Source organism: Mus pahari, chromosome 19, assembly GCF_900095145.1.
Source record: "Mus pahari chromosome 19, PAHARI_EIJ_v1.1, whole genome shotgun sequence".
Classification (NCBI taxonomy): domain Eukaryota; kingdom Metazoa; phylum Chordata; class Mammalia; order Rodentia; family Muridae; genus Mus; species Mus pahari.
Genome location: NC_034608.1, coordinates 62,239,123 through 62,254,705, shown reverse-complemented (window position 1 = coordinate 62,254,705; position 15,583 = coordinate 62,239,123). Strand labels below are relative to the sequence as shown.

General features: G+C 41.7%; 1 protein-coding gene across 2 annotated transcripts in view; it reads left to right on the top strand.

Annotated features, from left to right (window-relative positions):
• Positions 1 to 15,583, top strand: part of Snx25 (sorting nexin 25) — a 113,397-nt gene that overhangs the window by 77,203 nt on the left and 20,611 nt on the right. For both annotated transcript variants that reach the window (XM_021219278.2, XM_021219277.1), the window contains 3 exons: positions 5,867 to 6,048; positions 12,265 to 12,396; positions 14,737 to 15,012. In XM_021219278.2, the coding sequence (XP_021074937.1) occupies positions 5,867 to 6,048; positions 12,265 to 12,396; positions 14,737 to 15,012 (590 nt within the window). The remainder of the gene's footprint in view (positions 1 to 5,866; positions 6,049 to 12,264; positions 12,397 to 14,736; positions 15,013 to 15,583) is intronic.

Sequence of the window (15,583 nt, the reverse complement as noted above, 5' to 3'; positions counted from 1 at the left end):
GACTAATTTGTACGTGTACTGAACACACCCACAAAGCATTTGCTATGTACTATAGACTAATTTGTATGTGTACTGAGTACACCCACAAAGCATTTGCTATGAACTAGAGACTAATTTGCAGCAAGCTACTTTAGCTTTATCTTCTCACAAAGAGGGGATTCCAAAATAATTTTCCTCTTTTTGAAAATGTGTGCATTAGTTGGTTCTCTGGTTAGTGCTGCTATTATCCAACATAGAATGAGTTTGGAAATGATTTCTGAAATCGGATGGTAATCGTCCCTCAGCTCACATATGGGCAGACATCCACATCCATGACATGTATGGACACAGAAAACCTGCGCTCTGCCTGTGCCTGTGGGTGCTAGGAAGCTCTTCTCTCACCTGTACGTGTGTTTTACGATACTATTTTGTGTTGCATATAGTGACTAAATGGGGCTCAAAGGAAGTCGGGATGATACGGGGGAGCTGATGGTCTCTAAGAAAGATGTGCAGAAACCTTACTTAGACTGCACTTTGAGAGAAATCAAACGTAGACCCTAACCAAATGCATTATTATTCATTTCCAGAGCATGTTGTAACTCCTAAAGTATAGTTGCTGTAACCTAGGGTTACTTCTGTGTTGTAAATTCAGTGGTCACCTCTGACCTAGACTCCTCAAGTACTTCTCGCATTGGTGAGTGCCTGTGTCAAGTGTGGCTGAGCGGCCAGTTTCAGTGTGGCTAACGTTCTGATGGGCACTGGTGCTTTCTCTAGAGAAACAGGGATCCGCACTACAGTCCTCCCTTTTGTACAGCAAGTGCATTCACCACTAAGCCACCCTCCCCCAGTGTTGTCTGACTGTACACAGCCTGTATAGACGGTGTCTCCAACACTTAACAGCTGTTTAGTACCTGGGGGATCCCTACAACAGATTTATGGGCAACGTTCAGGTATAGACAGATAGGACAGGGCTGGGGAGAAGGCTCAGTGGTTAAAGTACTTGCTGCACAAACAAAGGTTGGCATTTGGATCCTCCGAACCCACGTGCAGCCAGGCTGTAAACACTGGCCCACTGTAATCCCATCCCCAGAATGGAAAACTGGGGATCCCCAGAGCAAGCTGGCTTGAAAGAGTAAGGCAGAAGAGTGACCCTGGACAATTCCTGACATCCACACACACGTATGTGTGCAAACGTGTGCATACACACATGCATATGGAAAGAAGAAAATAATACATATTACCAAGCCCTCAGCCACATTCTGCCTGCTCTAGTTATCTTTTCCTACATGATATTCTACCCTGACTTGAGGTTTCTATCACTGTGATAAAACACCATGACCAAAATATCTTGGGGAAGAAAGGATTTATTTTAGCTTGCATTTGTGGTCCAGCATGAAGGGAGGTCAGGGTAGGAACCAGGAGACAGGAACTGAAGCTGGGACCACAGAGGAGTACTGCTCACGGGCTTGCTCCTCAAGGATTGCACAGCCTGCTTTCTTATAGAACCAGAACCACAAGCCCAGGGCTGCTACCTCCCACAGGGAGCTGGGCCTCCCACATCAATCAAGAAAATGCAACGAAGACTTTTTCACAGGGCAGTTGAATAAGACCACATTCTCAATTGAGGTTTCCACTTTCAAAAAACTCTAATTTGTGTCAAGTTGACATAAAACTGGCCATCACACACACACACACACACACACACACACACACACACACACACGCATCCCAAGTTGTCCTAAGTAATGGCTCTTTCTCTTCTGTGTGAGCCTATGCTGGGGCAGGCTTTGGGAGGAATTTCTCTCTTCTGCTTGTGTCACATCATTTCTAATTCACATTCAAGATGGAGGACTCATGAGGTGCCAAGTTGGTACTGAATGTGTGCCAAAGTCTCAATCAAGCCAAGATCTGTGAAAGTCCAGGCTCCCAGTCCCTGATAGATGTTTCCATGGAGTGATTGTTAGACCCCTGAGTATGAATGCCTTGGGGCAGGCGGATGGCATGAGCAGTGTCACAGAACTCCAGGGAATCAGCCTTTAGTAATCTCGATTTGGAAGTCATAGTCACTTCAACCATGCTTGTGAGCCTATTCCGTTCGAAGAAGAGAAAACTACGTCCTGTTTTCCATAGGGAAATGGCTAGGAATGCCATTGCAAAAGGAGCATGTGAGGTGGAAAATAATGGGGCCACTTTTGGCAAATATCCAAAATTGAATTTGTAATCTGCCACAAATCCAGTCTTTCTGTAATGCTCTTGATCTAATAATTGACCCAACCTTCTCCATTTGTGATTATAGCAAAGTTGTGAAAGCCATACTTAATGCCTCTTCTATTGTTCTAAATCCCAAATAATTTGCCCTTCAGTGTCTCTGTTGTCTCCTGGCTTTGTAACCCTCAGATCCTTAAGTCCTCTGTACTATGGCCACGAGGGGACTTCAGGTCACCATTCCCACCTCGCTCAGCCCTGCCCTGACAGTCTTCAGAGAGCTTTCCTTCAAGTCAGCAGTCTTTGACTGGCTGATCCTTTCTGATGTTGTTTAATATAGTTCCTGTGTAATCTGATAACATTAAACTCATTCATGGCATGTAGTCTGGCTAATTTATGCCAGCCTGACATAGGTAGAGTGACTTTGGAAGAGGAGACCTCAGCTGATATAATACCCTGACCAGATCAGCCTGTGGGCAAAACTGGTGCGTTTTCCTGATTGATGACTGATATGGGAGGGTCCAGCCCACTATAGGCAGTGCCACCCGAGCCCTGGTGGTCCTGCATGCTACAGGGAAGCAGCCTGTTTAAGCCAGTAAACACTACTCCTCCATGGCCTCAGCTTCAGTTTCTGCCCTGATTGACTGTGACCTGAGAGTTGTGAGTACCATAACCCCTTTCTGCCCCAAGTTGCTTGTGGTGTTTTACCACAGCAATAGGGAACCCGAATTGCCTACAGGCCATGGGGATCACTATGACAGACCAGACCTTGTGGGCTCTTTTGAGGATTGTGGAAGGACTTGTGCATCTTCAGGCTAGAAAAGCCACTGAGTGCTCAGAGCTTGATGGGCTGTGAGAACTTGGAGGATAGTGCTGAGAGTGGTGTGGCGATAGAGACGTGGGTGGGGAAGGCCCACAGAGAAGAGGGGACACTGTTGGAGCTGTATGGTATTTTGAATCAAGAACCACTAAAGTAGAACTTTCGCTTTTCTGAAACAATCAATACCAGTAAACTGGGGCTGAAAAATCAGTTGTGATTAAGAAGAGGCCAGTCCAGAGGATGGAGGCTGCCTCTTACACCTGCTAGCAGCCAGACTTGGTAATGTGTAAAAGTTTTCTAAGTAGAACTGGTTCCCAAGGCACAAAGGGGTCATAGAGAACAGACGACCCCTTTGATAGAGACCCCTTCCACATCTTGGCACTGTGTGGCTGGACTGGAGTCCCGGGGGGGGGGGAGGTCATTAGTAAAGGGTGCAGTCTGCGTTCAGTAGAAAGCCCAGAACTGAAGGGATCATGAAGAAAAGTTGAGGCTTGGCACTGTGGGCAGGATCAGAGACCCTGAAGAGAACTCTAGGAGAGGCTATTAGGGAAAGTGCAGCCCAGACCACAGTAGTTTGGAGCTGCCAGTATCCACAAGATGACCAACAAGACAGTAGCAGCCATAGGGGTGGAGCTGGCCTGCGCCTAGATGACAAGCTGTCTGTGGTGTGGATGGCAGGCCGGCCCAGAGGTAGGTGAGCTAGCTGCCCAGCCTTTAGAGCTGAGAGGAGTGTGAGTAGGTTAGTCACTGAATATCTCTCTCTCTCTCTCTCTCTCTCTCTCTCTCTCTCTCTCTCTCTCTGTGTGTGTGTGTGTGTGTGTGTNTCTCTGTCTCTCTCTTTCTCTCTGTCTCTCTGTCTGTCTCTCTCTTTCTCTGTCTCTGTCTCTGTCTCTCTCTGTGTGTGTGTGTGTGTGTATGTGTGTATCTCTGTCTCTCTCTTTCTCTGTCTCTCTCTGTCTCTCTGTCTGTCTGTCTCTCTCTTTCTCTGTCTGCCTCTCTGTCTCTGTCTCTGTCTCTGTCTCTCTCTTTCTCTCTCACATCTGTTCTTTGAGACAGGGTTTCTCTGTGTAGCCCTGGCTATCCTGGAACTCTCTCTGTAGACCAGGCTGGTCTGAAACTCAGAGATGCACTTCCCTGTTTCTGAGTGCTGGGATTAAAGGCGCATGTCAGCAAGCACTGGGCACTTTATACTGTGAACTGTGGTTTTGCTTTGATGCAGTGACCCTGTGCCTCATTTCTTCCCTCCTAGAATAAGAAAGTATTTAACTTATTTTTGATTTTACAGGAACACACAGTTGAGAGACTTTGAGCTGTTTTAAAACAATTTTATCATTTTATAGAGAAACTGGATATTTTATAGAAACATTACAATTTTAGAGAGATTTTAGATTTTTTAGACAATTTTGAATATTTAAATAGATGTTGGGCTTTGTACATATTTGAACTTATAAAGACTGAAACTTTAAAGTTTTTAGTAATTTTTATATTGTGATAATAATATTCATGTAATAGTTTGAGGATGTTATGGCTTAACAATAATGTGGAAGTGTAAGATGAAATAAACCCTCTCCTCCTCAAACTGCTTTTTATCCAGGTATTTAATCACAGCAGAAAAAACCCCAAGACAGCAAATTTCTTAGTTTTTTTCTTTATTGGTCATTTTATCTATTTACATTTCAAATGTTATTCCTCTTCCTAGTTTCCCCTCCACAAGCCCCCTATCCCCTCTTCTCTCCCTTCCCCTGCCTCCATGATGGTGCTCCCCCACCTGCCCACCCACTCCTGCCTCAGCAGCCTAGTGTTCCCTATCCTGGGTCATCAAGCCTCCATGGAACCAAGGAGCTCCTCTCCCAGTGATGCCAGATAAGGCCATCCTCTGCTACATATCTAGCTAGAGCCATAGGTTCCTCCATGTGTACTCCTTGGTTGGTGGTTTAGTCCCTGGGAGCTCTGAGGGTGGGGTCTGGTTGGTTGACATTGTCGTTCTTATGGAGTTTTAAACCCCTTCAGCTCCTACAGTCCTTGCCCTAACTTCCCCCTTGGAGTCCCTGAGCTCAGTCCAATGTTTGGCTATATACATCTGCATCTGTATTGGTCTGGCTTTTGAATTGAAGAATGGAGCTCCTGCCTATACAGATTTGATATGGATATGAGCTCCATTTGCATCTGTTGTGGATGCAGGGTCCAAGAGCTCTGTTCTCTTCCCTGGCCCTGGCCAGTGTCTTTCGTCTCATCTTGCTAGTCCTTCTGTCTGTCACATTCTATTCGTGCTTGCACAAATGTAATGTCCTTAAGAAAGCCTAGACCTTTGTCAAAGCATTGGAGGGAAACTGTGGTTTTCTTTAGGTCTATATTAAACTTTTAATTGTTAATACTGGCTTTGATTCTTTTCCTTGTTAGACTCTAAAATGTTCCATGAAGTAAAACAACTGGTCTTGAATCTCAAAAGTCAAGCCAGTGCCTGACAGATACACAATGAATACTCAACACATGCCTGTAATAATACACGCCTATAATAAAGATGCATGAATATCATATACATATATTATATATTCATATGTTCACAAATCAATACACACACACATATGTGTAAGCCTGTACATGTTTCTAATGAATACTCATCTGTTGTTTAAGTGGTATGAAGGTACAGACCTTTAACCACAATATTCATGAGGCAGGGGTATATCTGTGCCAGTGTGGTCTTCAAAGCAAGTTTCAGGCTAGCAAGGGCTACATAGTGAAACCCTATCTCAAAACTAAAATTAAGCTCAAATAAATTAAAAGGCAGCACATCAGACACTGGCCTGGATCAGACTGTTATGTTTCTTGTCTCCTGACTGACTACTATTCCTCTTATTCAAGGTAAGGAATCAGCTGCCATGAAAACTGATCTCTTGAGAGCCAGGAACATGAAAAGGTACATTAACCAACTGACTGTGGCAAAGAAGCAGTGTGAGAAGAGAATCCGGATCCTGGGAGGTCCTGCCTATGACCAGCAAGAGGATGGGGCCTCGGATGAAGGGGAAGGGCCTCAGAGCCAAAAGGTAGACCCTGCAGCTTCTTGTTTGGACATACCAGTTATTATAAACACAGCGTGAGCACAAGCATGTTCTTGTACCACTCTAGCATTTGAGACATGTCGCATTGCTACAGACTCATGCTGTTGGCTTCATGAGTGAAAGGCCATGTGACTGGATGTGCTTGAATTGTGTAAATGGCAGTTGATGTGTGTATATGTGTGCACATGCCTGTTTTGCCTGTTTTCACCTCTTCTCCCCACTCACCCCCACTTCAAGAGAAACATTCTGTTTATAGGGCCTCCATCAACATCACCTGTTAGCAACCAGGTCAAAATTACCCCCTAACTTAGCTATGAACGGTTTTCTCAAAAGTAGCAGATTTAGTGTCTTGCCCAAAGCCATGTAGATAGGATGAGCAGAAATAGATAGGACCCGGGTGTGCTTGACTTAGAAACCTCAGTGCTTTCTGAGAAAACATGGCAGTGCCAGCTTTTATGCCACAGCATCTCGGACTACTTGCTGCTGGTGAGTAAAGCCTGCAGAGCGCTTTCTAGCCCCGTTTTAGCAGCCATTCTAAGGACAAAGGCCCTGCTTGTCTTCGAAGACCTGGAACAAGTTTGGATGGCGGAAACTGTTGCAGTGTGTCCCAAGGAGCTTGAGGAGCAGGGCTTCGCAGCAAATGCCACACCCTTCTTTTGTCAGATACTGACCGCAGAGACCCTGGCAGCAGCTTCTATCTTTTCCTTCCTCTGATGTTCAGAGTCCTAACCATGTCTGTCTAATCAGGTTCATGCCGGTACATCCCCTGCCTCCCTCTTCTAGGATGAGCTTTTGCCTCTCTCTCTTCCAGACTTAGGGTGGTTGGCATCACATCAGGCCTGAGTTCTATAGCATCTTACACGGGTGGCACTACTGCAGCTCACAGAACCCCTGTTTGACAGTGAGATGCCTGAATTATAGTCTGAAGGTTACCAGGTGTGGTGTCTGGCATTCTGTTTTATCGTGCAGAGTGAAAGCTCTAGGCGAGGGTTGGAGAGGGTGCACTTAGCTGGTGGATTTTGCCTTCTGCCCTCAGTTTTTGTCCTCTTAATGCCTACCAAGATGTATCACAGAGAAGGACTTTATCTGTGTCCTTTCATTATTTCAGTTCATTTGTTCATTCATTCATTCATTCATTCATTCATTCAGTAGATGCTCATGGGTGGCTCACTGTGTCTTAGTTATTGCACTAGAATAAGGAATAGGATAAAATGCATATTTGCAAAGAATCCCATTTTACTATAAAATAAGAATGTAAGCAACTTATGTGTACTTAAGAGAGGAACCCGATGGCTCTCAAGTGTTACAGGTTATAGTCCAGCAAAATCATGGGAATGTGATTTCTGTGCAAGTTGCCTTATGGTGACTACAAGAAGACAGTCCAAAGCTTGCCACATTTTAAATTCATTCTTTCTAAATGAATTGAGCAACGAATAGACAACTTTCTATGTTTTCTATAACACGAGCTTATTCTTAAGGTCAAAGGTTTTCTGCCATCATAAGGCTGGAAGACTCAATACTGTAGAATCCCAATGGTGGTCAGTCCTGCTGCAGTTACAATTGGTTTGATTTGATTTTTATCTTCATCAATTGATAGAACCCTTTTTTATAACCTAATTCCAGTCTGGTCAAGAAGAACTACCACAAAATTTACTTCAAAATATTCACTTCTTTTTTTAAATTATTTAAACAATTTTTATTAGATATTTTCTTTATTTACAATTCAAATTCTATCCTGAAAGTCCCTTATACCATCCTCCCACCCTGCTCCCCAACCCACCCACTCCCAGTTCCTGGCCCTGGCATTCCCCTGTATTGATGCATATAATCTTTGCAAGACCAAAGGCCTTTCTTCCCAATGATGGCCAATTAGACCATCTTGCTACCTATACAGCTAATACTGCATAGGTAATTGGGAATACTATAGATTCCCAATGGTGGTTGGTTCTGCTGCAGTTACGATTGGTTTGATTTGATTTTTATCTTCATCAATGGATAGGAACCTTTTTTTATAACCTAATTCCAATCTGGTCAAGAAGAGCTACCACAAAATTTACTCCTAAATATTCACCTCTAAATTAGATGAGCCAGGCAGTTAAAAGAAGATTGCCCATGTGTAAAAGGCTAGGTATTTTCTGTTGCTTATAAGACATGGACTGTAAAGGAAGAGTTGGGTTGAAAAGCAAGAGAGAAAGGACATGCCCTGTGAACCCTAGAGAAAAGTGAGACAAAACAGATTTCAGAACAAAGAATATAAGAGATGAAGAACTTTATATTATGGTAAAGTAATCAAGCCACGGAGAAAACATGAAATCCTGATATGTATATAGTCAGCAAGAGAACTTCTTTGACATAGGAAGTTTTGACATATTAACAAAGCAAAAACCATCCAGCAAGTGGGAAGGTGTTGAGTTGATGTTGTGAGTATTAATCAGCGGTTCTACATAGTTGTTACAGAAGGTCCATAGAACCTGGGCAAGACCACAGACAACCTGCATGTCGCCAACACCTACTGGGACCAATAGACATTTCTAGGAGAGTCTCTCAAATTAGCAGTGTGTGCTTGTCTCTCCTTCATATACTAGGCAGCCACTAAGAAGAATTATATTGCTGAATGATAAAATTATTCTTCCTGAATCTAAAAGAATACAAAGAATATTATCTGACCACATTAGAATTAAAATTAGAAATGAATAATAGAGAAAGATCTAGAAAATTCCCAGATGTTTGGAAATAGAAATAACATGTCTAAGACTTCAGTCATAAAGGAAATCACAAAGAAAATTAATAACTATTAAGTGCACCGAGAACAAAGTGTGTTAGTATCTGTGGAACTGCTAAGCAAACACTTAGGACAAATACACACAGTAGTGTCTGTATTCGAAAGCATTAGCCATGTGTTAGGAGTTCTGTTAGAACTGGTATCAGATGGGGTAGGTACTGGTGCTCAATGGTAGATTTTACACACACACACACACACACACACACACACACACACACACACACACACACAACTCTTTAAAGGTTTCATAGAATTCACCAGGGAAATGATCTAGCTCTAGAATTTTCTTTGGGAAAGGATTTTAAATTCTGAATTAATTTTCTTTAACATATCTAAGGCTATTCAGATTTTTTCTTCTTGCTCACTTTTAATATTTTGTGAATTTTAAAGATCTAATCTACTTCATTTAAACTGATATATGCATTCATTTAAAACTGTATTCAAGGCATTTTCCTTTGAGATGTTGTCATCCACTCTTAGGTGCCTACTATTGTCCTGTGTGTGTGTGTGTGTGTGTGTGTGTGTGTGTGTTTACACATGTACATGTGTGTTCAGCTAGCTATACATGGCTGTGCAGACAAGAGACAGATGATGGTGTCTTCCTTGGTCACCCTCACATTTTTTTCAAACGGGGTCTGTTTCTGACCCTGGAACTCTGCTACGTGGCTAGACTAGCCGACCAGCGCTCTGCAGTCTGTCTGGCCCCTTCCCCTAGCGCTGTGATTATGGAAGATGCTACTGTGCACCCAGCTTTTCATGTGCGTGGGCGTCAGGGATTCAAGCTTGGGTTCTCATTTGTGTGTGTGTGTCAAGTCTTTAACTGACCGGGCTATGTCCCCAGCTCCTCCTGTCCTGAGGCTTTCTCTCTCCTTTTCTGTGTGCCCCAGACTCTGTCTACATCAGTATTTTCTCAGATGCTTTCTTTCACACACAGCATGTAGTGCACTCCATTTCTCACTCCTACTTACTTACCTAGAAAGTGGCCTCTGAAGTTTAGTTTAGCACACCAATTATCTTTTTTTATATACCAATATCTGTTTCTCAAAAACTCAATATTTTCGTCTCCTGCTAAGTTTCTGTTACTTGCTGTGATTCGTGACAGCTGTTGTGAATCTCTATGAAGGAGGGGCAGCCTCCTTATTCTGCAGATCCAAAGGAACTGAGGCCTAGTGATAGAAGCTCACTGGATTGAAAGTTTTTATTGCCACATGAAAACAAAGAAATCTTTGTCTTGTTCTGACCAAGGGCCTAGCCCCACTCCTCTGCCCCGCTCTCAACACACACATGATCCCCAATGGAAAGATTGAAGAGTTCAGAAAAAATAAAGGGGGAAGAGAAAACTAAAACATAGGAAGCTTACACGTCAGTGCCAATAGTGCCTGATGGTTTCCTCGAGGCCAGCTTGCACATCAGTTCATTTGATCCAAGGATAAACCAAATGAACAGCACTAAATGTAGTCTAGGACTCTATACTGAATATATAGAAAGGGCTTCCATGGTTCACTCTATAGTGAGTGAATATATAAAAAGTGGTTCTGTGGTTCACGCTATACTGAATATATAAAAAGTGGTTCCGTGGTTCACTCTATAGTGAATATATAAAAAGTGATTCTGTGGTTACATGATTCCTTCTGTTGCTGGAATGGTTGTTGATTTGTCTTCTCCAAAGATGATATGAATTCGTTTCTTGGAGAATGTGGAGTTGGATTTATGCCTCACCGAGCTTCCCTGGTCAGCTTTATGCAAAGTGAAAGCCAGTGTTAGTATATCCCAAAATTACTGAACTCTCAATTCAAATGGTCTGCAATATTTGTGCTGACTAGCCTCTGTTGTGGGAAACTAGTTCTGTTCCTGAAGTAGATGTAAAGTAGATGTAAATAAGAAACTTTGTGGAAGACTCTGAGTAATAAAAAGTTGGAATTTTTGAAATTTTCATTTTGAATATTCAGTAAGTAATTTTCTTTCATTAGTTTCCAGAAATCGCTTTAAAAATATATGTCCTCCTTTCTGCTTACATTCCAGACAAAACAAGGGCTGGGGAGAGAGGAGTTGAGTGTGTGTTGACTTTTGCATATGATTTAGAAATACCTTAATGGTGGTATTTTAGAATATTTGCAGATTGCCATCATGTTAATTTTTAAGAATTTCAAAATAAAAGTTTCTAATTGTGTTTTTATTCTACCTATTAAGCATTATTTTAATTACTGATTTAGACTTAGGGTATGGGTCTTAAATGCCTTCTAAATTAGCCTGTGGCGCATCTCCTAACTGACTCGCTAGTCATGAGAAGGGTCATTTGCTTCCTCTGTTACAGTGTCCCTGTCTATTTCCTGTCTATAGGCCCTGTCTTCTTTTTCTTTGAGGTCACAAAATAACTAACAAAAGTGGTAGAACTGATTTGGCAAGACATATAGTGGAATTTTAGGATCAAAGTAAAACAAAGTAAAACAAAAACTTACATAAGATTCATTAGTAACTGTGGTACTATAAACAAAAAAATCAGGCTATAAATCTATTTATGTTTCTCCTCAGCTATATAAAATATTATATTTATAGAAATATATAGAAATATTTACATATATAGAAAGCACAATGTTAAACCATTAGACTCTAGACTTTTAGTCGTTTATACATTTCTCTTCAGTTGTTTATTATTGGTAGCTATTGCTTTTAGCATGATAGATCATCATATTAAGACAACTATTGTTATCTGTGTCCTGATATCAAGTAGATGTCAAAGAAATCTTTGTTGAATGACTAAATGTTAAAAGTATTATAATAAAATTAGTGACTTTTGAGTATATGCATTTTGAATATTCAGTAATCTGCAATTAAAATTACAAGCACAATAGATATATTCCATCTTATGAGGTATATTACATTATATTATCTATGACCTGAAAATGTACTTTTCCTGAATGTAGAAGTTAATTCATGTAAGTTAAAAGCAGACTGGTCTTTGAAATTTTATCTTTAGAAAACCTTTCTGTCTTAGGGATCCTATTGCTATAAAGAGACACCATGACCATGGCGACTCTTATAAGGAAGCATCTCACTGGGGCTGGCTCACTGTTCAGGGGGCTAGTCCGTTATCTTCATGGACGTATGCAGGCAGACATGGTGCTGGAGGGATAGCTAAGATATCTCGGCAGGCAGCAGGCGGAGAGCAGCACTGGTCCTGGCTTGAGCATTTGAGGCCTTGGTGACAGGCAGTGGTGGTGCATGCACTTGGGAGGCAGAGGCAGGTGGATTTATGAGTTCCAGGACAGGCATGGCTATAAAGAAAAACTCTGTCTCAATGACAGAAACCTCAGTGACACACTTATTCTAACAAGGCCACACCTCCTATAGTACCACTCCCCATGAGACTATTGGGTCCATTTTCATCCACACCACCCATTCTTATATTCTTTTAATAGATTCTTCAGTTTGAAGATATTATGACCAATCCTTTCTACCGAGAGCGCTTTGGAACATACATGGAACGGATAGACAAGCGGGCTCTGGTTGGCTTTTGGGAGTCAGCCGAACACCTAAAGAATGCTAACAAGGTAGTGTACGTATACTTTAAGGAATATTAATAATTAGATAATGAAAGCTTGCATGTTAGACAGTATATCATGTTCTCCATGATGCTTTAGGATAAGTATATACTAAAGGAATATTTTACATCATAATATTGTGACATATCTTAGCCCATTGTGGCAAATAAAATTGTACTGTATTTTTATAGAAGATGCTTTGACTGAACAGTCAAGGAGAAATATTTACAAGTGTACCAAAAGACTGGATTTCATAGTTTTAATGAACTACAAAAATAAATACCCATCCATGTTGTTCTTAAAAGACTTAACACTGTCACCTCAGCCTTGTCAACCTGTTCTGTCACCTTGTGTATTTCATCACCATGTATAATCTTCATGTTTTTTATCCCTTCCATTTGTTATGTACACTTTTTATTGTCATTTTTTTCTCATATAAAATATTAAATAAAGGATCATGAATGTTTTTGGCTTCTAATGCCTCTTACAGCAAAGAACCTAGTAGGTTATACATTGCTCTATAAGTTCTCAGTACACGCTTCAGAATTAAAGAGTGTCTGGACATTCTTTGTATAGGTAAGTATGTCTAACTCATATATGTAACATGTATATTATATTCGCATATAGCATTTGAGTGATTTGTTAACAAGTACAAAGAGCATTTAATTTCATTTGCATATGAATGTTGCCAGAATAGAAAACCAAATTAAGTCCCTGATATAGCACACACTGTACTAAGCAGCTAAATTCAGTCTTGTGAGATTTTAAAATCCCAGGACTACTTTTCATTTCTGATTTACAAGGTACAAGTTAGCATTTGTTACTCAACATAATGACTAACCTTGACTCCAGGTGACTTCTGGCTGCTCTCAAAAGAATATTGTAAAGAGTAATCTAAAGAATCTTTCCAAGTTTCTGAATATAACTTAAGACTTTGCAGTGGAGAAACCAAAGAGAGCATGAAGGCTTCCTGCTGGGAGTCCGTTGATCTGACAGCCAGGTAAAGGGCGTGGTCCTTAAGCTGACATCTGACTCCTTACAACTGTCAGGAGTTTGTATAGTGTGCTAGAGTGAAGGAGCACCAGGGAGCTTGTGAGGATCACGTGCATGGGAAGAGAGCATTGTACTTCTACAGTAGAGCACGATGACCTGCCCCCGGGTACCTCTCAGGAGTAGGCTGCCCCACGTGGGTGGGGACAGTGGAGTTACTCAGAAGTATTAGCCTTGATGAAGAAGAATACCTGCTGTGTTTTTATTTAATTTATTTTATTATATTTTATTTTATGTGCATTGTCATTTTGCCTGCATGTATGCTGTATAAGGATGTCAGTTCTTAGAGTTACAAGACAGTTGTGAACTGCCATGTGGGTGCTGGGAATCGAACCTGGTCCTCGGTAAGAGCAGCCAGTCTCTTAACTACTGAGACATCTTTCCAGCCCGCCTGCTGTGTTTTTATATATGACTATTCTATGGGCTTCTTTCCAGAGTGAGAGTTTCTTTTCATGTTGGTAAGGTGAGCACTTCCCATTATTACATCAGATAAAAGTCAGTAAGAAGTCTCTAAGTCTCTAAGATGTCTCTGTGAAGTTGAGGGATCTGTTGCATAAGAAGAATCTTATTCGTAACTTACATTCCTTATTAGGATCCAAGTATTGCTTGAGGAAGACCCCAGACTCAAATAGTATGCAAAAGTAAAGAGCATTTATTCTGCAAAAATTACCAGCATGCAGAAGCAATGACCAGAGGGGCTTGTAGGCCCATTTTATGCATGGCTAGGGAAATTTTGCAGAAGGCTTAGGTAGCCTCTGATATGATTGGTAGGGTCAAAGCAGTGACATTAGTACCGTTTTGATTGGTTGCTAAGTTGGTTTCATTATCATTGGTGAGACCTTGAAGAATTTTGGAAACCAGCTCCGTTCTGGCCTTGTTATCTCCTCCAGCCAGGTGTCCAGGAGCTGACTCGGCTCCAGACTTCTCCTCCCTAAGTCAGATCCATCATTGACTAATGGGCTGTTGTCAGTGACTCCTTCTGAGGGGCCCAGTCTGCTTCCCGGGGAATTGAACATTTTTATGTCCAAGAGTTTAGGACCTCTCATTCTCTAACACTTTGCAAATAGTAACTGCTCAATGTAAGTATCCATTTTAAAGGAATGGTGGCTTTATTTCCAGGTCTGCTATTTCCCCTGGACCCTGAATGTGGATAAAGAAGTCTGAAGCTGAGTTTACAGTTCCAGGGTACATCTGGACACTGTCCTGCTAGCTTTCACATGCAGGGAATATAGTGGGAAATCATTTCTCTCAGAGACTATTTTCTTACCTTTCTCTCCCATCACTTTCCTGTCTTTTCAGAGTGAAATCCCACAGTTAGTTAGTGAAATGTATCAGAATTTCTTTGTGGAAAGCAAGGAAATTTCTGTGGAAAAGTCACTTTACAAAGAAATCCAGCAGTGTCTCGTGGGAAACAAAGGTATCGAGGTGTTCAGCAAAATCCAAGGAGATGTGTACGAGGTGCTGAGGGACAGGTATTACCCCTCCTTCATTGTCAGCGACCTCTATGAGAAGCTCATGCACGAAGAGGAGGAGGAGAAGCCTGACTCTCAGATGGCCCCTGAGAAGGATGAGCTGGTGAGTTCCAGTCACCCTTCGTGGCCACTTTTCTGCCTTAGTTACTTTGCTTGCTGTAATGACCAGATACCTGACAAAGAATTAAGGGAAAACATGTTTGAAATAATTGAAATGTGGGGGAAATGTCTCTGCGTGATAGAATTTGTTTTAGTTCCTATGAGCAGAGGGAGAGCGCTGCCCTCAGCACAGGCAGCAACAGCAGCAGCAGACCCCGGCCAGTTACAGCGCACACGTGTACCTAGAGGTATAACTGACAGTGACATCCTCACTTGTGTGGCATTGCTTCTCGGGAAAGACCAAATACTCACGAAGTGCGGACAAGGTTCAGATTTTGTCATAGTGTACATAGTTACATGTAATAAGGAAGAACATCCTCAAAGGAAACAGCTTGTCTTTCTGGAATTACAATAGTTTCATTTTTTTGAAGCAATTTAATTTGCTATTTGCTGCAATTAATTAAAAATCATAAAAAACAAAACAAAACAATGTGGGGAAAAGTTAAGGAGAAAAGATCAGAAGAGAAGTCCCAAGCAGGTCCCTGCTGTATCCACCCATAGAAACTAAGTAATCT